Genomic DNA, 22,826 nt, shown 5'->3' with positions numbered 1-22,826 from the left:
GGCGATGGAGGTTCTGTCGCTATCAGGCACCTCCGCCCGCTGTCTTTACTGCTTCCTCCGCTGTTTCGCTTCGTCCGTCGCTGCTTACCCTGTATGCGCCTTTTCTCTGCCCCACTCTCTCAGCTGCATCTCACTTGTGCCGCGGCATTCGATCGTGCGGTGCATTGTGTCAGCAGCGAGGTCGTTCAGTCGGCCTCCGCCGCGACTCAGTGGAGCGCGCAGCTCGTAGCCCGCGGCCGCTCACTGGGACGGCGAAGTGTTGTTCCCAGTCGCTCGGCAGGAGGTACCGCTCGCAGGAAGTACCGTCCGCTGTCGGAGAATGGAGGGGAGCGGTGGGCGGACGGCTGGTCTCGTCACGTTTTTGCTCACCACTGACACCTGTCCAAGTGCTGAAACGTGCTGAGGTGTTCGAACGGAAGATCGTTTGGTGGAGCTCGCAAGAAGCTCACCGCCTGTGTCGGATGGAGGTTGAGTTCTTCGTCGGGCTGTCTACCGCTTGGGTGTTGCCTCACCTTGTCATGTATCCAGTCATGCAAACATCCCACTGAGGTTCAAACATGGCGTCTGCGTGCATGACCAACATCGCCCCAGGTCCGTATTTCAACACAGCGGCCATGACCAACATAAACTGTCCCTTTCAAACGTCTCTCTCCGTGCATACAGTGATAACTGCTAGCTCAATAGATGATTTTACTACATCACCTCAGCACTGCCACCGGCCGCCTATTCGCCACCATCTAACTCTCCTCTCTCGTTACAGGCAGAGCGCCTTGACGCGCCCGGCGGCTCTGGCGGCGGAGGCGGCGGCTCGGGATCAGGTGCAGCTGAGTCCGAAGAACAGCGACAGCACCGCAGAATGGACCGGCTGCGGCGATCGCTGCGCGACAGTTTCCGGCGCAAGAAGGAGCCGCGGAGCTCCGAGTCGTCGCGGCCACACCAGTGGCAGGCAGACGAGGCGGCAGTGCGCGCCGGCACCTGCTCCTTCCACGTCAAGGTGAGGGTGGAGACGTGGTGGGATGGGGTAGGGGGAGAGAAGGGATGTGATGCGTGGACAGAAAGATCGGTCGGGAGGTCAAAGACAGAGTGGATGGGAGGACAAAGAGAGGGTGGGGTGGGATGGAATTATTAAAGACGAGAAAATGAGATGTGGCGGCGCCGATCTAAGTGAAATTTAAGAGTGTGAACAGGTGACTATGGGAATGGACGATCGACCTATCAGTTAGTTTTGGTGCTTCCCTAGCTCGCCCTAACAGATGTTCGGTGGCTTGTATGGCATCGTGGTGCCCGTATTTCCTCGCATTTCGTATTTACCCTGTTCTACAGTTCCCTGTTTATCGCATTTGGAGCGCACTTATCCGGCGCCTCCTAACCGCAGGAAGACCCGCAGGCTGCCCACAACACCGTCCGGTGGCTTCCCCGTGGGGTCCCATAACCTCCTGTCGGCACAGTGGCCTCGTTCCCGCTATCAGCACGCCGTGCGATACGGTCCTGTTTGTGTGTCTGTGTGTGACCGCTCGCCTCCGGTTGTTTGTGCGGTCAGGCGTGTGGTGTGACCCGCTCCTGATCCTACCGCTACGATCCGCACCGCGGGTGATACGCCCCTGAGCAGCTGAGCTGTGCTGTTCTGTTGTGGTGGATAGTTGACGAGAGGTGAGACTTACCACTCGTCCTTTGGTGGGTGGCGGGTGAGGAAGAGCACCTCTTGTTTTTGGTTAATGACTGGTGGGACTGCTCACCTTTCGATGGGCGGCTAGCTAGGCATGAGACTCCACTAAACGTTCGATTGGCAGCGTGGCAACGAGACTGGTGAGACAGTGACACACCGCCTTATTTAGGTACCTGTCGGTAGCCGCCCCGTGAGCCAGCCACCGCTATATGTGATCGATGGGTTCTGATCAGGTCACGGAACTGGTTTTCCATAAATAGGACTCCGAAGAAAAGTGAGAACCCGATTCTTGCTAGTTGGGTACAAGGGCAACCGGTGCAGCGGATTACGGTGATGGAACGTTTTGTGTTTTGCTCTCGTATACAAAGGGATTATAATAGTTTGTGGAAAACGATGCATTAGTTGTATTTATTTTCTCTGGTTTCTTGATATGTTGTGGCGTCATTCTTGTGAACTGTGCCGTATATTGTACTGAAACGATTTGCTGAATAATTTGTAGTGCGCTGAATGCGTTGCGAGTACGTTTTTTGAATCACGTGTAGCCCGCATGCCTAACATTAACATCCTCTTACATATCTATCACCCTGTTCCTGTCAATGTTACCCCACTTTTTGGCCCTTCTCTGATTCTCTTTTACCTGTTTTCCTCGCATTTACAAAGTCTCGTCGCATGCACTCCGTCTCCCCTTTACATCGACCCGGCCTCTGTGGCCACTGTCGTCTGTCACTGTGGCCCGTGTCCCTCCTCATACCCCAGGTTTTCCTAGCGTGCCGGGCGCCACTGACCTATCAGCTGATCTCGCTCCAAGAATGGAGTGGGGTAATGTCCCAGTGGGGTGGGTCGGGCCCAACCTGCAGGCGAGCCCTCGCGACTCTGTTACACGAGCCTTTGTTCGGCCTGACCCAAATGGTAGGTACTCCGCCCGCGCGCTGGCCTCATGGTTGGCACGTGTATAGCTGCACTGAATTGCTACACTGAACTGTGCCCACACTGTACGGGGTCGCGTTTCGAGTTTTCGGAACAGTGAATATCACGGATAGGTATTATTTGAGGCTGGAGGTGCGGATATATTACCGTGATATTTGTTGACGCCAGATTGCAGCGCGTTGGCAGTGACTGCGACGCTTTGATGGACGCTGTCTATGTGACTGAGTCGTGTGACTGTGTCTCTGTGCTATGCCGGTCTGATTTGTCCCTGTGCTTGTGTGCTGCGTCCCTGCTTACCGTCTGCCATGTACGCGGTGCCGGTTTTAGTCTTAAAGGTGTCACCAGTAGCAGCTTCTCGGTGTCGGTGCCAGAGTCAGTGGTGGTAGTGTCACGAGCCCAACTCGCGTGTCGTTCCGTCCGTGTCGTGCTACCGAGTTACGTGCGTCCCGTATCGGGTGGAACTCTCTGGGGTCCGGTGGCACCGGCCGCAGCCATTGTTCAGACCCGAGTAAACTTTCCGAGCGGTGGCCGGTGCGTCAGGCTGCCAGGTACGGTGCACAGTGGGCCAGGCGCTTCAAAAAAGCGGAATTAAATCAATGAGCACAGCTGCGGTGCCAAAAATGATTCGTTACAGGGTAAAATATCATGCTAAAGCCGAATCCGATATCCATTTTCAAATTTGATTGGTTACGCTAGGTCACTGACCTATGACGTCATTATTTAATTTCTGCGCTGCACATATGCCTGGGACAGGCGGGCACTATGCCGCATTGGCCGCGCGTTTGCAGTCTTTTCGTGGTTTCAAGCGTTCAAACATGTGATATGATGTTGGTCCCATGCATTACGGTGGGTGTAAGGGACTAAGGGTCACCTGAAGGTCAGGTCAGGTCATTGACCTTCGATGACCTCGGTTCACTTTTTCGAGTTTTACATGTTTCTGGGCTAGTTTTTGGAACTGAATTCGAATTTAGGAACCATTTGAACATTTACGAAGTAGTTTTGGTGCCTTCGTAACATGTTACGAAGCTGTCAGAGGCGGGTTGACACCCACTACGAATACCCGGCAGGACCCATACTGGTTGACCTGACCTGAGCTGACCCGACCTGGCCTAAATGCATGAAGACATCATCTGTGATCAAAACTAACATGATATTCGTGATCAGCATCCCGAAAAACCCCTTAGCAGCCACACTATACGACGTTCTAACACGTCCCGACTTTCGGCCATTGACCTGACCTCAGAGGTCACCATTTGACCTATGACCTTAAACCCGGGTACCGTTGGCTTCGTCTCGTGACGACCTACACGATGGTTTTTTCCGCGAGGCTCTAGCTCAATTAGGGGCCAAACGCGAGGAGGGTCGCATCCCCCGGTGCCGTCGAGGGATGCAAAACGGCCTATGCCGGCGAGGGTTAAACCCTTATTTGTCCATTTCGCGCAAAAATGCGCAAAATATTTGCATTGGGCAGCAAGCTATACACCTTGAGAAAAGTCAGGCAGCAAATATCTTCGTGTTGTTCGGTGACGTTTTCTTTATATCCTTATATAAATTCATTGCGTCGTTGCACTACCACGGTTCCGAACAGGCACTGTAAACCCCACCGCTACTAGTAAGCATGAAATAGTTCCCAGGAACTTGAGTACGAGAAACATGCGCAGAAATACCGGCTGTTTTTTTAAAGCTATTTTGTACGGAATAACTTTAATGATTTTACGCTGAGAGCTTTTGAATCGGGGGAACGGAATATGGTACACAGCAGTCATTTCCATCTCCAGTCGGTAAGTCCTACTTTGCGACGTTATAGCATTATCTGCCTTGACATTGGGGAAAGGAAACTTGCATATTCGGAAACTTTGGACATTTTTACAATACTCTATCCCATAATTACAGGAATTTCACCGAAGTGGATTTTCGACTTAATTCCGCTTTTTTGATGCGCCTGGCCCACTGTGCGGTGGAACGATCGCCTCCTGCCCCCCCTCTCGACCCCGACCCGCTACGGTCCAGACTCCCGGTCCAGGCCTCCGCAGACCAGCACGTGGGTTGTAGCTCAGGCTAATGGCCCAGAGCTCTCACTGTCACGTGGCATGGAAGGCGGTGCTTATCCTCTGTTGGGGCATTCCACGTCAAATCAAACACCGAAATCCGTCATCCCCTTCGATTTTTCTGAAAATTTGTAGGCAGACTGGGCATGGTTCAAAACTGAGTTACGTATAATATTTTCGAAATTTGATAACGTATCGCTGAGATATAGGTCATCGAATATAGCGAAAAATGCCACACATCAATTTTTTAAATGGCTATAACTCTGGTTCCTTTTCTGGTATCAAAATGATATTAACAGGGTCTTATAGGCAATTGATAAGGCTTTGATTTTTAATTATAAAATTAAATTGAAGTGACCTTGAAATGCATTTGACCTTGAATTAAAACAGAAAAATTTAAATAGCAAAAAACACGTCACCTTCGATTTGGGTAATTTTTACATATTATGTCCGTCACAATGTTCCTAACCATCTGTGAAAAAATTGGAGTGGGCCATTCATAACTTTCGCGGCAAACGCCGTTTTCATGCATCAACATCACGCAACCGCGCGTGACCTTGAAAGACAGAGTCAAGACATGCTTGCTTGTGTACACTTTCTGAAATGAATGATTGCTGATTAGTGATATCCCAAACTCTGCGAGAATGGAAATGCATAGTCATCGTAGTCAAGCATTCACGCTCCATAGTAAAAGTGTCGCAGGCAAACGGTATTTTGCGGTGAATTTTGAGCCGTGTGGAAATGCATCATGAAGTAAATTCAACGAAAACATTATCACGCAACGATATCTTCACGCCTTTTGATCTTCACTATACGAAAGAACATACATTTCTTAGTATGTATGGGGAATTTCTAGTTAATCCAATAATAAATATGGCAGTTAGAGGCCTGCTAAGAGTAACATGTCGCCGGCTGAGGCGGGCTCGGCCGATGCGGGAAACGCAGCAATCACAATTTTGTGTTAACACGTTCATATTTCAATTGTTTACCAACCGATTTTCAAAATTCTTTCACCATAAGATTGCCTGTACATTTCTTAGTCTTCTCACAAAAGTTGACGCGAATCGAACGTAATCAGCGGTAGGGAGCGCGATGTAAAGACAGAACCGTTCCGTTCCGTCCCGGCACAGTCTACAATTCAGGCGGCGCGTAGCGGTCGGCGCCGGCTGCCGAGTCGCCGCGTCGCTGCGGCGACAGGATGTTCACTTTACACCGCTATTACTAGAACAGTTGTGAACCGATTTTCTTATTGCTTGCACGATGAGATGTCCAATTCAATTCTTGACAGGTAGCCATAATCAATTTCGCATTAATCTTATGAGATATTGGCGAAAAACAGGAGGGGTGGGCGAAATTCGCTCTTCCCCCTCCACTGCGCGTGCTAACATACGTTTGCATATGTGCAATTTTCTTCAAAACTTATGAATGGCCCACTCTAATTTTTTCACAGGTTGTTAAGAATATGGTAGGCAATAAAATATATGAAAATGAGCCAAATCGAAGGTGACGTGTTTTTTGCTATTTCAATATTTGTGCTTAAGAACAGAGTTAAGCAAATTTCAAGGTCATATATTTAAGTAGGTGCAATTCTAAACAAATGCTTAAGAAATTACCTAAACAGTAAGGTTTATTTCATTCAAATCAAACAAGTACAACCAAAGTTATGGTCGTTCAAAAATATAAAGATGCAACATTTTGTAAAAATTTGATGCCCTATATTTAGAAGACCTGTGGTCAGAATGTGCAAAAAACATCAGTGTAATGTCCGGGGCCACACAGGAACTCGCTCACAAATTTATAATGAAATCGCTGATGGTAAGGTGCAAAACAGCCGATTTTTGTTCGATTTGACGTGGAATGCCCCTGTTGCAGTATGCATTGGACTGTGCACTGTGCAGGTGTCTGTTGTGTCTGTTGTAGTGCCCAGGCTGTGTGTGACTGGGCTCACAGATCACGTGACTAACAGTTGATGTCTGTCCTCTGTTGCAGTACCTGGGCTGCGTGCAGGTGTACGAGTCACGTGGCATGCAGGTCTGCGAGGATGCCCTCAAGCTGGTCCGGGTAAGTGGAATCGACTTCAGCGTGCGGGTTTACCGGTAGGAGCGGGGGAGGACCTTTAGGTATATTTTATTTCGTGAGCCAAATGAACGACTGCAATCGGCACGCGGTGAAACATGCAGTGAAGCTGCAATAAACACACAAATGTTATGTTTGGTCACTTCTCAGTATGTCGTCTTGCCGTGTCTTGTCTTGGATACGCCGAGTTTTTTTTTTTGTTGGGCTGCTGTGCTCCAGACTTCTGGAAAGAAACTCAATTTTCCATGAATAGTTCTACATGAGGTGTCCTGAAGCCTCGCACACGCCCAAAGCCACGCCAGTGGCGGCGGAAGGTAATTTTGGATGGGGGTGCAAAGTTTTCTCAAGGGGCCCCTCTGGAGGTTTTGGCCCCCCCTCATTTTTTTAGTGACTATTATTGAATCATGAAAAACGAAGATTTTGGAAATATATCCCCATACACACAAGTTCTGTAGGTTTGAAATTGCAGTGTACCTACCTAGTAGGTACCTATCTCAAATAATGAAAGCATAAAGAACCAAATGCAGCTAGTTTTTTATCGGCTAAGTAATCTTTTAGTCTAGCCATCACCCGTAGCGTCTCAAACCACTTTTCTGGATCTGCAGTGGACCATTGAGGGCCCTACGAGACCGTTCCAAGAAGACCGTGTTTAGAAGCCCATTGGAAACCGACCACATAGAGACTCCTCCAGAGGCCTACATGACTCCCCAGACTGAATGAGCCCTCCGATCAGGGTCGGTCCCTTGAAAGTTGCTGAAATGTTTCAGAAGGCAGTATAAGCTCGAAAGTCTTTTGAGGGCTCTTAGAAACCGGCATCGGACCCCAAAAAAGCCTGTATGGAGGCCCTCCAAAGCCGGGATGGAGGCCACAGGAGCCGTGGCTTAGCCTAAATAGCCGGTATGAAGGACTGAATAGAGGAAAGGGGTCTCAGTGGGGCCTTCAGGGGCAAGCGTTTGAGCCCCAAAAGTATGTGTGGGGTCTTAGAGGCAGGTAGACCCCTGGGGTATGCACGGGGTCCCAGGAGCTCGCGTGTGAGCCCAAATATTCGGCGGGCAGCTACTAGAACTAGCATGGGGATTCTTAGAAGCCGCTTAGACTCACATTTCATGGGTCATGAGTCCCAAGAGTCGATGTAGCCCGTGTAGGGGCCAAAAAAGCCGGTGTAGGGCCCATGGCCCCATAAGTTCCGACATTGAGACTCTCAGAGGCCGGCGACGGGGGACCAATAGCAGATAAAGTGCCTCAACAAGTCGACATGGGGCCTGAGAATCAGTGTAGAATTCCAGGAGCCTGCGTGAGCTCTCGGAGACCTTCGTATTCCGTAAGGTCCACAAAGGTCGTTGGGTCCTCTGAATCTGAACTCTGCGGGGCCCTCAGAGGCTAGCATGTCTCCTGGCACCTGCCTGCGTTGAGTTGAGACCCTCCGAGGCCGTCGTAGGGTTCTTCAGAGGCCAGCATTGGCCTTTGAAGCCTTCGTTAGGCCCTAGAAGCCGTCAAGAGGGCCCTCAGAGGTCAGCGTGGCCCCTGGAGCCTGCCTGCGTCGAGGCCCTTAGAGGCCGTCGTAGGGCCCTCAGACGCCAGCGTGGGCCTTTGGAGCTTGCGTTGGGTCTTAGAGACCATCGTGAGGGCCCAGAGAGGTCGTGGTCAGGGCCCTCAGCCCCTCAGGGACCGTCCTGAGGTCGTCAGAAGTTGTTGTGAGGGCCCTTAGAAGCTTTCGAGAGGATCATCAGAGGTCTCAGGAGGGTCCTTGGCCATAGTGAGGGTCTTCATGGGCCCTCAGATACCTTTTCAGGGCTCTCAGAGGCCTTGGTAAGACCGCTAGAGGCCATCGTTAGGGCCCTCAATAGACCGTTGCAGGGCCCTCAGATGCCAGCATAGCCCCTGAAGCCTGGTTGCGTTGGGGCCCTCAGAGGCCGTCGCTGGGCCGTCTGAAGCCAAATGGGCCCTCATACTTGAGTTGGGTCTAGGGCTGTCACGAGGGCCCTCAGAGACCGTTGTAGAGGCCCTCAGAGGCCAGCGGGGTCCCTGGAGTCCTGTGGGACCCTCAGCGGTCGTCATGAGGGCCCTTAGTGGTCGTTATAGGGCCCCAGGGGACAGAGACACAGAGGTCGTCGTGAGAGCCCTCAGAGATCATCGTAAGGGCCTTCAGAGGCCGTCATAGGGGCCCTCAGAGGCCAGCGTGGCCCCTGGAGTCTCCTTAGGGCCCTGGAGTTTCTGTGGGACCCTCAGCAGTCGTCATGAGGGCCCTTAGTGGCCGTTGTAGGGCCCCAGGGGACAGAGGTCGTCGTGGGAGCCCTCAGAGATCGTCATAAAAGGGCCCTCTGAGGCCGTCGTGGGGGCCCTAAGATGCTGCATGGAGCACCAAACGCGGCTCGGGACACTTCTAGCCGGTGTGGGGGCCTCAAAGACTAGCATGGGGCGCTCCTGACCATAATTGGACATCCCGGATGATTCTACATCAGTGTTCGTTTCCCGATCACTGGCTTTCAGGAGAAAATGTATTGGATGGTGCCACGGGCCCCTTGTACGGATTTTGGGGGTGCAAAAAGATATGTTTGCACCCCCATGTTTTTCGATGGGGGTGCAGCTGCACCCCCTGCACCCCCTATTCCGCCGCCACTGAGCCACGCCCGGGCTCCGGCAGATGGGCGGGCGTTGTGTCCCGAAATTGAGCCCCGGGAATGGATCTGTACTGCAGCGGGAATCGAGCGGAATTCCTAGACGGCTGAGGTCTGGCGCCATCAGTCTGTCCCCCTCCCCAGGGGGGTGGGGAAGGGGAGGATTAGGTCTGCCCTCTCGGTGCCTCAGGGTGGTATTATGAACAAAGCTGGGTCGGCGACAAAGTCTCATAAAGCATCAAAAGGTGATATACGTTCGCAGCTAAAATGGACGAGCCGGACTAGGTGAAATTCTATTTTTAAACGCCTACTGATACGCCTACTGAGCCCTCATACGCCTACTGATAACGTTTCATATTTTGCAGGACGCATCCTATATATTTAACCGAGTCATTTCGCCGGGGAGAGCAGTCCTCGTTTGGTCGTGTCAGCTATTTTAGATTGACATTTGAATCTTTCTAACGAGGAATGGGTAGAAAAGGTAGGATGAAATCTGGCTTTGAGCGCGTCTATATGGAACCCATTAGCTGCGGTGACATCCAATAACGCTTCTTTGCTGCTCGAACGACCCATCCACGCGGCTGCACGCCATTCCGAGCCTGACACCCAGTCAACATTTTAATTAAACATTCTTCGTACCGGCGCCACTGCGTAGGTATTTGCGACATCAATAGACTCATATGACGTCACGCGGTGAATTCCTGGTGACGTCACCTGTGCCATCCGGCTTTTGTCGCCGCTGGCAGTGACAGACTGGTCAGATTTGTTTGCTGGACTCTACACGGAGGTGATCGCAGTGAGTCACCTCCTGGTTCTAACTGATCGAGGCGTGATATGCACCGACGGGCTGGCGAGTAGGTGCTGGCAGAAAAGAACTCCAGCGACCGATGATGACGGCCTGATGAGTCACAGCCGGTCGATGGCGTGCGGTTATGAGTGGCTGTGACCTTGGAATGATGGCGCGCTTCGAATAGAGATGGCTGGTGCCGAAGGCATTAGGGTGGAATAGATAGTTTCGGCCTAATAAACGGAACCATTCGGTTGGGGTCGATATTGATGAGGGATGTAGGTATTTTTAGTTCATATGATGCTGCTTTTACGCCTGTATATCGTTCAATTGTCCGATCACAATTTATTGTTTTGCTATGCGCTAATCTGTTCCTACAAAGCCCATTGTTAATTGATGATCTCGATGCACACTACCAGATGAAATTGTGTGCGCTGGCAAAGTTGAAATGAAACGTCAGAGAATGATGAACACTCGTCCTACTTTGATTCCGGACTAAGTGGCAAGGTTCGACCGATCTTGGAAACTCACCACTCTAAGTTCGAACTTCCCAATATGGAAGTTGAACTCTTGGGATGACAACTGATGTTAAACCACTTTGAGCATTCCATTGGAAAGTTTGCTGCCTGAAATGACAACTGAGATTGAATCATTTTGTTCCTTGCATTGGAGGGAGCTGTTAATTTCAATGAACGCTCCATGTGTTGGAACTTTCCAAGCTCCACTTAATCCCTTCATCTTGCTCTGGAAATAAGATGAAGGGATCTGGAAATTCGTGTCGACACCGTAATCCGTATTGAAACCAGCTAAATTGCTAACCACTATTGTTAATGTTTGTGGCAGGCTATTGTGTATGCAACATTGAGTCGAACTCCATTTGCCCTCTGATCATTCTCTTTATCGTGACGTGCCTATAGCTAGCACACTCAACACGACTAATTGTTCTCTCCTCTGCTATCTCGCTCAGCTGAGTGTTTGCCTCAATTTGTAACCACTCTCCCTTGACCCCATGTGACCTGCGTTTGACCTCCGGCCGTCTCTGTCCCCAGTCGCAGCGGCGGCGTCCTCTCCGCGGCATTCTGTATGTCTCCGGAGACGGCCTGCGTGTGGTCGATGATGAGACCAAGGTAAGAAGCAGGGTTGTATACGACTCAATCAATAGCAATCAATTCAATCACGACAAATTTGGGAAACCAATCAAATCAATCAAGTCAGAGCAGTTTTCAGGAATTGATTCAATCGACTCAAACGCGACAATGAAAGGAATCAATCAACTCAATCAAACGACTCAAACCAAGATATACATTAGGTTTTTTGCCCCACCAACTTGGAAAAGTGTCCATAGCAGTCTGGTGTACCTACCTACCTACCTACCTACCTACAGAAGAAACAAAAATATTGTCATTTAAAATTATAAATTGCCATGCCATTCAAAGTTTCTATGTAATAAGGAAGGATACCTAGTGATGGACAGGTGGATCATGATATTGAGGTTCAATGGGTAGAATTGGAGCAGAAGTTTCATTTAATGGGTGCAAAATAACCCAGTAGTTGACTTCAACAAACGCCCCTTAACCCAAATCACCACCTTTCACCTAAAAGTTGTCAGTTTAATTTTGGCCATATTCCAGCTAAGGGCCTGTTCCAGCGCCTCCAGAAACCTCCAGAAACCTCCAGAAAGCTCTAGTATCCTCCAGAGAGCGTTCCAGCGCCTCCAGAAAGCTCCAGAAAGCTCTCGCCAAAGCTCCAGAAACCTCCAGTAGCCTCCAGAGAGTTGAGAGGTCCAATTTTCTCTGGAGGCTCTGGTCTACAATTATGGCGCACATGTGACATTCACGAATGTAAACAAAGAACTTTTGACTGATAATTTTACAAATTGAATGTAATGAAAATTACATTGCTATAATTTTGTTAATCTTTTTTACTAAAATTGAAAACAAATTTTGCGTTTCAAGATAGAACAGTCGTCATTCTTTTGGTATCTATGACGCCAATCTCCAGAAATCTCCAGATTGCGTTCCAGCGCCTCCAGTGAAAACTCTGGTAGAGCCTCCAGTCAAGAATTTCTACTGGAGGCGCTGGAACAGGCCCAATGTCATCAGGCCATCTACCTCATGTAAATCTACCTCATGTCTGTCTCTTATGTGAGTTATGCGGAGCTCTTCTGAATTGAACCCTGAACATAATGAACCTAGCTAGGTTACATGCCACACTGACACCATATTGATATGAAAGTGTTGAAAATGTGCTATAAATTTGACAACTTCATTAGGTATGCTTTATGAAGACAGCAGGAAAGCAGGTAGGTACCTACTTACCTGCCTAGATGTGTCACTTGGCTACCAACAGTACCAACGAAGGTAGATAGGTTATATGTGAAGAATTCAAAACATTTTATTGCAATACAATTTGAAACTGTTAGGACTGGGGGATAGGGATGAGCATTAAAAATATATTTAAAAGGAAACGGAAAGGACAGGGACTCTGGAACCACAGGATAAGTTAAGGACAAAGGAAGAAGAACAAGGAAAATTAAATGCCGTTGGTGCGACTGCGAAAAAACAAAGAAAACGTTTTGCCAAGAAGTATGCTAAGCTTTTATAAATCCTTATTCTTCGTCTTTTGATTTTTTGGTAAGATGACGTCATTGATTATCATGTAGTATGGTAGATCATCATAAAATAAATCGGTTGTGCAACACCAATTTCGTTTTAATTATTATTTCAATTGAAGTAAAACCACTTAATAATATTCGGTAAAATATTTTAAGGAAAATGAAATATATTAAATATGTTATGCCTAGGCTCTCAGGAGAAAAGGATCAACAAACGTTCTGCTGCAAATTAAACAATGCAGCAAATTAGCTATTAATGTAAACGTAATTAGCGAGACGAAAACGGCGCTTTTGTTTCAGTTATTTTTGTAGGGGGAGGAGATGTGGAGATGTGAATTAGTAATTAATCACACTTTATTAGTATATAGGGCCTTGCACTTTATCATCTGGATTAAAAAAAAAATCCTGCTGAGTGCAGAAAGGTAGGTAGGTGCATCGCCAGGTTCTATCACAGGATTGGAGCAGTTATTGCAGTTGAAAGTCAAAGTTGGCTGTTCATGTTTAGGCCCTGTTCTTTATTTGGCCATGTACTCCATATTGCAGTTGTGATGACAAGCAGTTTTCAGTGTAGTTTTGTGATCTTTGATGTCATCAATTGGTGTCATTATTTTTCGTCAACTAAAACTTATTTCAACTTTCCATTCAATCGACTCAATCATACGAGTCACTCTAATTTTCGGGAATCAAATCAGTCAACCAGTCGCTAAAGTCAAACGAGTCAGTCAACCAGTCATCTCGAAAAGTCAATCGACTCAATCCAATCAACTCAAAATACGCGCTGAATCAAATCAATCAATTCAATCGACTTGATTGGTATACAACCCTGGTAAGAAGTCGATGATGAATGATGATGATGCCGTGGTCGATGATAGACGATGGTAAGAAGTGACCAGGACACCGGATGGTAAATTTAGAGCTCACTGTACTCTCAGTGTACCCGAGCTTTTCAGATTCGGGGCTATGTTAATCTTTCAACACTGTCGTCAGGTGTTCCTTTTACCACCCTGCTTGTACCCTATATGCGATAAGAAGGGTGTATATGAAAATATAACCATCATTTGCCTTAGGTTTTCGTCGTCTCCTCAGTTCTGTTTACTGTTATTGCAACACTATGCTCCGCTCCAATTAGCCTGATCTGATCAGTGACCTGTCGCAAACAGTGCTCGATTATACACCGAGCTCTCAAAGCAAGCAACCTTTTGATATGACCTGACCTCTCTCAAGACCTGATTGTGGACCAAGCCATCCAAAAGGCGTCGTTCTGACCTGACCTGACCTCTCCTCAGGACCTGATCGTGGACCAGACGATCGAGAAGGTGTCGTTCTGCGCGCCGGACAGGAACCACGAGCGTGGCTTCAGCTACATCTGCCGTGACGGCACCACCAGGCGCTGGATGTGCCACACGTTCCTGGCCATCAGAGAATCGGTGAGAGCGATACTTCATCAGCCTTCCTGCTTCTTCGTCCTGCTGTCGGGTTCCTCTGGTTTCTCTCTGTCTCCGAATTCTGACCAGTAGGGCTGGCAAAGTGTATTCCTTTCATTCCTGTATCCGCTTAGGTTGGTGATTATCATGTTGTGTTTCCGTGTAGCTCGTACTTGCTTTGGAGATTGATGGCTAACTGCCCAGCTTGTACGGTGAATGTCTGTGCGCAGTGTATTTCTGTGTTTGCGTGTGTGCGGTCGTTATGTGTGGATGTGCAAGGTGCATTGGCGGCTGTATATATCGAGCGAACGGTGGACGGGCGCCCACGGGCAGACTGAATGCCCGTTCATAACTCGGCACTACGACCTGTGGCGCGTTTCCTCTTTGATAAATGACAATGCCTTGTGTGACTGGGGACAAGGTCGATTAATGCACCCGGTTCTAACGCCAGTGACCATGGAATTTGCTGAAAGGAAGAGCGGGTCTGTCCGCACTTGCAGCTGCTGTAATGGTAGTGGTTAGTCGACGAATGGCGTGCAGCTGTGGAATGGAAAGTCCAGAGGACGGGAAACTACGGCTTGTCCTGCAGCTCTGCCTAATCAATTGATTGGTCACGGTCCACAGTCCAGTATCATGCCGGAGTTTCCGAATGTGAAGTTGACCTCGGTACGGAGAACTCGGACATTCAGTCCGCGTTCTGTTTCACCGCTCGGTCATGGAGTATCACTACAAGGAGGCCAAACTCTCTGTCCCGGTCAATATCGCACTTCCGTGTGGCCTTTTCTAACCAGCTGTTTGTCCGTCAGGCCTATTTTGTACGTCACATCGACTTCAGCTTTGTCGTTTCTCATCCCGCCCATCTACCACCAAGTTTCTTCTATTTTACCCCGTTTATTTGTCGTAGCGTTGACCTTATCCTGAGATGCTCTAAGCATTTCCCCATAACCGATCTCCTATGTCATCACTCGCCCTCCCTTAGCCCTTACTTTTTATATCCACTCCGGACTGGTCACCAGCGCTGAACCGCTCATATCGCGCCGCGCTCCCGCCTTTCTCAATTGCTATGTCAACTCGACCGGCGCGATATTGCCCCTCCAGTCGTGATCTGGGCTGAGCCCCTGCCCGTTGCTGGGGGCTGACCGGCCGACCAGAGTTAAGCCCCTGTCTAGGAGCTGGGGGCTGACCGAGCGACCAGAGCGCGACCAGAGCGCGACCAGCGACCAGCGACTATTTTCGACCCGGCACCCGGTACCTGGCCGATGGACCGGGCGCGAACTGAGGGAAAATCGTTACTGCCGTCCGCGGGCGCTTTAAATAACTGAACGACCGGTCCGTGGGTCCGCAAATATTGCCACAGTGCGGGCATTTCGGCGATTGTTCTGGTTGCTTGTGGTTCGTTGTACCGAGGTGTCAACTATATATATATATATATATATATATATATATATATATATATATATATATATATATATATATATATATATATATATATATATATATATATATATATATATATATATATATATATATATATATATATATATATATATATATATATATATATATATATATATATATATATATATATATATATATATATATATATATATATATATATATATATATATATATATATATATATATATATATATATATATATATATATATATATATATATATATATATATATATATATATATATATATATATATCTATAGTATATATCTATGTGAGTTGTAAATATCTACTCGTATGTGAGTTGTAAAGTGTTGAAAGAGGAGAATGACCCGTCGTTTTGCCAACGTGTTTCCACGGTATTTCTGTGTGAATTTTTAGAAGAGGAATACCCTATTAGTTGTGACTATTGTTGCTTTTGTTATTTCCTTTCGTCGTTTGAGCTGTCTCTCTCGTTCCTTCTGTGATGTGATCGATTGTGCCATCAGACGGTATCAACCTGACCGCCCACCCTCACCCCGCCTCCGCCCCCGCCTCCACCTCACCACACCTGCTGTCGGACAGCACATGTCTGCTTACTGAGCCGCAGGTGGCCGTTGTGTGTGTGTGTGTGTGTGGGGGGGGGGGATTGTCCCTGGCCATGGGCCATCGACCCAGCAACTGTGTAATGCCATGGGTTTCTTGTTGTCATTATAGTCTCCTTGTTCGTTTTGTTCACTGGTTCAGTCCAGTATGTCATGAGCAAGCGGTTCCACTTCCTCTGTTGTCCCTCGTGTGCCTTATTCCCTGGCCTTTATGGTACTCCCTTGTCGTGTCCGAACCTATGCTTTCGTCCTGCTTTCGTCCTGTATCTTCACGTGTTTCTGCGTCCCCGCTACCTACGAACACTGCCCGATATACCAATCTCAGCTCGTCTAATATTCAGATCTCACTCGCCGCTCTCTCCTGATAACCACGTATCTGTCTTGCTCGTCTGTAACTCGTTCATCGTCTTCCACTCATCCTTCATTAATCTTCCACTTTGCCCCTCTTCCGCGTGTCTCACTCACCTCTCCCTGTTCTCTCACTTGTTCTCTCCCTCTATTCTCTCACTCGTCTCTTGTTCATCTCTCACTCATCTCCCTTTCTCTACACTTTAGGGACAGCTGCAGCGTCTTCCTGTCAATGTGAGTGCAGGTCTCAGATTGAGTCTGATCCACTCCAGCTGAACTGCCCGGAAAGCATACACGCATGACAGCCCCCTTCCCCATAGCGGCCATAGCTGACTCCCCTGCGTAGTGCGTACCCTCCTGTCTGGCTGCCTGGCTGAAACCAACTCACAATCCCGCCGTGAACTAGGGCTGACGTCGGTCGCTGCTTCCTGTTGTTACCATCGCTTGTTTCGTGTGCTGTGAACGATGCCTGAGCGGCGCACAGGCTAAGCGGTGCGTTGATTTATAGTTAGTTGACTGGCGACGAACTGTTAAGGTCCATGAGGAAACCCATAAGTCCTCTGCGTTCGTTTTTCTCAACACGAACGAGCGGAAACGGTGCAAAATAAGACCTTCAGGGCCATAGCTATCTCTTTTTTCTCTCGATTGTTCAAATTAGTTTCAGAAATATGAAACAACCTTTCCATCCGTTTCTAGACTAAGCAGTTCATGAAAAGCAAATATCACGTCGCACACATCGCTTGCTTTAGTTATTAGCTAGGTACCAAGAACGCTAATGGAATTTTCACGTTATCCATCAAAGTATTTGGCCGGTTGTTGTTCCGTTACCGCTACACAGCGCTCTCTTACTGATAGTACTGCTGGCTTTAACTGAATATGATGCGAATGAAGCTATACGCATGTTTGTGCCCTTGCTAATGCCTTTGCTGTTCATCTAGACTACAGGTCAGTCTTGCCAGAGCATGTGTTACCCAATAACCTAGTAATTTCAGCGCCGGATGATCCCACAGGACAGGCTCTGTCTCTGGCGGTTCATTAGTGCGGGAGCTCCGTCGGGAAATGAGAGGGGTTTAGTGTGTCTGGTGTGCTCCAGAAAGTCTACCTGCTCGCTGTGAGAGATGACTTCGCGAGGTCGTTGACAGGCGGGCTGTTTTAGAGGACTGTCTTGTATGCTCGCTTCTCTAAGCTGACTACATTACCGCGTTTGCAGGATGTGAATTGTGGAGCCTGCTGAATGTTTTATGCACAATAATCTGAGGTCTTTTTGAACTAAGGAAAAATGATGACATATGACGGCTTATTTTGGTTTAAACCATATTAGGTCTGCAGGCTATTTATGTTGTTCTGAACATGCCCATATCTTGTTCATGTTTCAACTATATTTACTGACCAAAGTGATTTGTGACCACTGACGCTATTTATTCCCCGCAGAAGTGACCTTGTTCCTTGTTATGGTAGCCCCTCTGTGACCGCTCTTTGACCAATGACCTCGTCCGCTGACGGCTAGGTGACATGCGGACTCCTGCTGTCACGTCGATCGGACCCTAACCTATGTGACCTCTCTCTGACCCCGTGATCCCGCCCTTTGTCCGCAGGGCGACCGTCTGACCCCGCTGCAACCCTAATGTGACCTCTGTGACCTCTGCCTGACCCCGTGACCCCGCCCTCTGTCCCCAGGGTGACCGTCTGAGTCACGCTGTCGGCTGCGCGTTCGCCGCCTGTCTGGAGCGCAAACAGAAGCGCGACAAGGAGTGCTCAGTGACGATGACTGTCGACCCGACCACGTCGAGCTTCACGCGCTTCGGCAGCTTCCGTCAGGGGACCATCACAGACCGGCTCAATGACCCGCAGGAGTGTAAACCGGCAGGTAGGTCTGAAGAATGGATAGAGGGTGGGGTGTGGGAAGGGAGAGAACAAATAGTGAGGGTATAGGAGAGGAACGTTGGCGAGGGGCGGGGATAGGAGAGAAAGCCCAAGACGGATGACATGTGAATGATGCTCGTGGTGAGGCAGGTGTTACACTTCTAGGTTAAGGGTCTCGAGGCATTGCTGGGGCAGGAGACAAAGGTCGACGCATGGGTTCAAGCGTTCAAGGGAAGATATCACTGGCGAAAACTCGATACCAGCGGTTAGTCATGTTTTGGAACTGCTGGCGTCGAGTGAAGACGCTCTCCTGATGCGTTCTATGCCCGCTCCTGCCATTACAAGCTGTTGCCTGTGCTTTCGGCAACCTGTACGGTCTCTGATGTATCATTTCTGTTGTGTCCCACAGAGCCGGTGCCAGTACTGCCCGTCAGCAACCCGTACGCTGTGGAGCGGCCGCACGCGCCGGTCGGTATGTTCGAGCGGCAGGGCAGCGTGCGCCTGCAGGGCCGCCTGTCTGAGGCGTCGCCGTTCAAGCGGCAGTACTCGCTGCGGCTGAACGAGCTGCCCTCGACACTGGAGAGGCAGGGCCGGCTGCCCAGCCGCGACAACACGCCACGAGGTGAGTTAGAGATAGATGTTGGACTGACAGAATGGCCAGTAGACCGCTCGAAGTGTTGGAAAGCGCCGTGTTTATGATGAGACTCAGAGTTTCGCGCTAATAGTCAAACTGTCTGCCGATTGATCAAGATACAGTTTGGGAACGTCTTATGTATGATGCTACTCGTATTACTGTTTTGAGTCTTTTGTAATAGAGATGGGGACTTGACACTCACGCTCCAAGTAGCTACGCTCGCGAGCATGTAGGCTGCTCTGAAGTCGATGTGTTGAATTCTGGACGGTGACATTATTATCGCTGATTGCGCGGGATTTCCTTACCGCAGTCAATTATCGTATATTGATTGGCCTGGTAATTTAGCGTTCTTGATTCTGTGCGACTGAGGGATAGTCGCTTATTTGATGATAGTTAATTGCTTATGAACGACTCTAATATTGAGGTTGAAGAGGTACTGATCGCAAATTCAGCTAACTAAAATTGGTTTCCACGACGCCCATCGTAGCTGGTCTAGTCTTACATAGGTCGTGAGTCGTGACATTTTCTGTGTTTGCGGTAACGTTAAATGCTTTTGCGTGACATTCCAAAGTGGCATTCACCGTAATGGCTTTTATAACCCTCCGCTCTTCAAGCTGTCATCCCAAGGGAATGTAAAGAGGGGATTAATGTCTCATAAACAGGCATGGAACTGGAGTTTTAGTGGCAAAATGGCGGGATTAAGATGGTCAATGTCATGAGCTTGCCACGAAACGACAGGAAAATTATTTTCAATGTCCTGAGAATTTGGTGAGCCGATTCTGTGCGGCAAAGGCTATGAACAAATGAAAACTGTTGCATAGTTTGCATTATGCTTAAACCGTCTTACAATGGAGTATTTCCTGCGTTTTGGTGTTGGAACTTCCAACACTTCTGGATTATGAATGAGCACAAAATGTGATCATCGAAGCAGTGCTAAGCACTATTGGATCCGCAATCACGTCGATTCGGCAGGAGCATGTTCCGGCGAAGAAGCATATCTTTGCCCATTTTTTCTTATCAGTTTGATCGCATGACCTCTATCAGTCAGTGTCGCTCCTGTATATACCTGTGTAATTTTCGCTCACGTGACTTCCCATCCAGTATCAGTGCTCTCATGTGACTTCCCTCCTGTATCAGCTTTGTCACGTGACTGCCATCAGCCATTACGAGCCCTGTCACGTGATCTCCACCCGTTCCCAGCCCTGTCACGTGACCTTTATCACCCGTCACCAGCTCTGTCACGTGTCTTTGTTTGTCGCAGTGGCGCCGATCCCGGAGGTGCCGGCCATTGACGAGCGGGAGGAGGACGAGACAAATGTCAACATTCTCTGCCGCGAGCTCTCCTCCGGGCTCAGTATGGTCAATGGAGCGCAGACGCCGCAGGTATGGACGCGAGGAGTGAGGGAGGAGAGGGAGAGAGAGAGAGAGAGAGAGAGAGAGAGAGAGAGAGAGAGAGAGAGAGAGAGAGAGAGAGAGAGAGAGAGAGAGTGTGAGTGAGTGAGTGAGTGAGTGAGTGAGTGAGTGAGTGAGTGAGTGAGTGAGTGAGTGAGTGAGTGAGTGAGTGAGTGAGAGTGAGAGAGGGAGAGAGAGAGAGAGAGAGAGAGAGAGAGAGAGAGAGAGTGAGTGAGTGAGTGTGAGTGAGTGAGTGAGTGTGAGTGAGTGAGTGAGTGAGTGAGTGAGTGAGTGAGTGAGTGAGTGAGTGAGTGAGTGAGTGAGTGAGTGAGTGAGTGAGTGAGTGAGTGAGTGAGTGAGTGAGTGAGTGAGTGAGTGAGTGAGTGAGTGAGTGAGTGAGTGAGTGAGTGAGTGAGTGAGTGAGTGAGTGAGTGAGTGAGTGAGTGAGTGAGTGAGTGAGTGAGTGAGTGAGTGAGTGAGTGAGTGAGTGAGTGAGTGAGTGAGTGAGTGAGTGAGTGAGTGAGTGAGTGAGTGAGTGAGTGAGTGAGTGAGTGAGTGAGTGAGTGAGTGAGTGAGTGAGTGAGTGAGTGAGTGAGTGAGTGAGTGAGTGAGTGAGTGAGTGAGTGAGTGAGTGAGTGAGTGAGTGAGTGAGTGAGTGAGTGAGTGAGTGAGTGAGTGAGTGAGTGAGTGAACGAACCCTGCCGAAGAGTCCATAAAAAAAACTATAGATTCGTAGAGATGTTACATAAAGATCTCTATTGAAGAGCGGCGGAGATATGTTGCTTATGTAACCACTATCAAAGTCGGACCACTTATTGATCTATCTCTGACCTTGTGACTTTTGGTCTGGATTCCATATCTAAATTAGAGTCATCTTCGGAGAAGTGTCTGCTGACCAGACTGAAACATATCAGCGACTAGAAGCGATTGCATCATTTGTTCGCCTAAGATAAGGATGTCCTTCGGAAGAATAGCATTGTTTCATTAAAGTCAATTGTCTATTGCAATATAAATTGAGGCCCAGACTTTCTATTTGTGATTTTACTTTGTTGCAACGACGCATATCACACATTCTTCGTCCCTCCCTCACCGTTCACCCCTCTCCTGTGCCCTGTCGACACACCATTAACCCGCCCCTCTCCCGCCCCTCAGAGCCGTCCTGCGGTCAGCGAGGAGCCGTCTCCGTCACCGGCGCGGCCCGACGACTGGCTTAACTCTCTGAACAGCGGCAGCGGCACGCCGGCCGGCCGCTCCGACTCGGCTCACGGCTCCACACCGGAGCCAGAGTGGCACGCGCCCACTCCCGCAGAGGATACCTGGCGCAGCGACCCGTTCGACTCGGAATGGGCGCAGATTGCCGAGCGTAACAACCGCGCCAATAAGGCGACCAACCCGTTTATTGGAGGGGGGCCGGTGAAGACGTTCGAAGTGCACATGTAGGACCAGTGCCATGGCGCGGATGGAGCCGGGAGGGGATACACATACAACGGCGGCAGCTGATAGAACAAGCGACCACCCACTGTCGGTGGTCTGTGTGGACTCGTGTGTGGACTCTGTGGACTCTATGTGGACTCGGGCTAGGATTAGTGGCCGCGCGGCTCGCGGTGCGGACCGCCGGCGCTGCGCGCAGCTACCGGCATGCCTATGGTGGTAGACATGTGATACTGCCCGAAAGGACGGGCGCCGCGCCCGGTCGCATTTTATACGCCTTTTCTCGCGTGTCGCCCCGTCGCGAACTAACCGCCTTCATTGACCAAATCTACGTCTTAACATTCCAGAATTACCTTAGGACGATTGCCTTGTTGATCGGTGAGCGTTGTTGGGTGTGAGTGCGAGGTTTACTGAATGACTGCGGTATATCGATGAGATGTGCGGCGCGCGAGTGTGCCCGTCTCTGTGTCTATGTGCGTGACTGTAACAGTGCTGGGCGGACGTCCCATGCACTGGCCGGTGGCGGCAGCAGGAGCCGATATTCCAGCGTCCCGGTCCATGGCCAAGGACCGATCGGTCACTGCTCAACGGCACTTCCGCTCTGGAGAACGCCGCAGGCGACTGCAGCGCCCCTGGCGGGTGACTGAGAAACTATGACGCCGAGTCGACTGACAGGTGGCAGCACAGTCGCCCGGCTTCCTGGCATATTCCGCTCGCTTGGAGATGTTATGCCGCGCCAACGCCGGCAGCTGTATCACTCAAATGCAGACGTTTGCATTATATATGTGGCAGCTAGATGTAGAAAACATGCAGAATAAAATACCGCTATTTTAACTGAAGTTTGGAAGGTCACGGGAATTACGAAAAAAGGTGGGTGGAAAAAAGATGGGGCACACATCTCGAGAGCGCAAACCCGTTACCATAATCACCGCAAGTGAGAATCTTTGAAAACAATAACT

The 22,826-nt window shown here is 49.3% G+C and overlaps 1 protein-coding gene across 8 annotated transcripts in view; it reads left to right on the top strand.

Moving 5' to 3' along the window:
- LOC122391704 (protein numb-like) overlaps window positions 1-22,701 on the top strand; it is a 76,482-nt gene extending 53,781 nt beyond the window's left edge. For all 8 annotated transcript variants that reach the window (XM_043385892.1, XM_043385893.1, XM_043385894.1 and 5 more), the window contains 8 exons: window positions 761-994; window positions 6,631-6,702; window positions 11,172-11,249; window positions 14,023-14,163; window positions 18,225-18,414; window positions 18,820-19,032; window positions 20,306-20,427; window positions 21,589-22,701. In XM_043385892.1, coding sequence (XP_043241827.1) covers window positions 761-994; window positions 6,631-6,702; window positions 11,172-11,249; window positions 14,023-14,163; window positions 18,225-18,414; window positions 18,820-19,032; window positions 20,306-20,427; window positions 21,589-21,876 — 1,338 coding nt within the window. In that variant the 3' untranslated portion in view covers window positions 21,877-22,701. The remainder of the gene's footprint in view (window positions 1-760; window positions 995-6,630; window positions 6,703-11,171; window positions 11,250-14,022; window positions 14,164-18,224; window positions 18,415-18,819; window positions 19,033-20,305; window positions 20,428-21,588) is intronic.
- The last annotated feature ends 125 nt before the right edge of the window (window positions 22,702-22,826 follow it).

The sequence above is a fragment of the Amphibalanus amphitrite genome, unplaced genomic scaffold, assembly GCF_019059575.1.
Source record: "Amphibalanus amphitrite isolate SeventyFive unplaced genomic scaffold, NRLGWU_Aamphi_draft 000450F_arrow, whole genome shotgun sequence".
Lineage (NCBI taxonomy): Eukaryota > Metazoa > Arthropoda > Thecostraca > Balanomorpha > Balanidae > Amphibalanus > Amphibalanus amphitrite.
The sequence above is the reverse complement of the archived record's forward strand: the minus strand, read 5'-3'. Positions and strand labels throughout refer to the sequence as shown.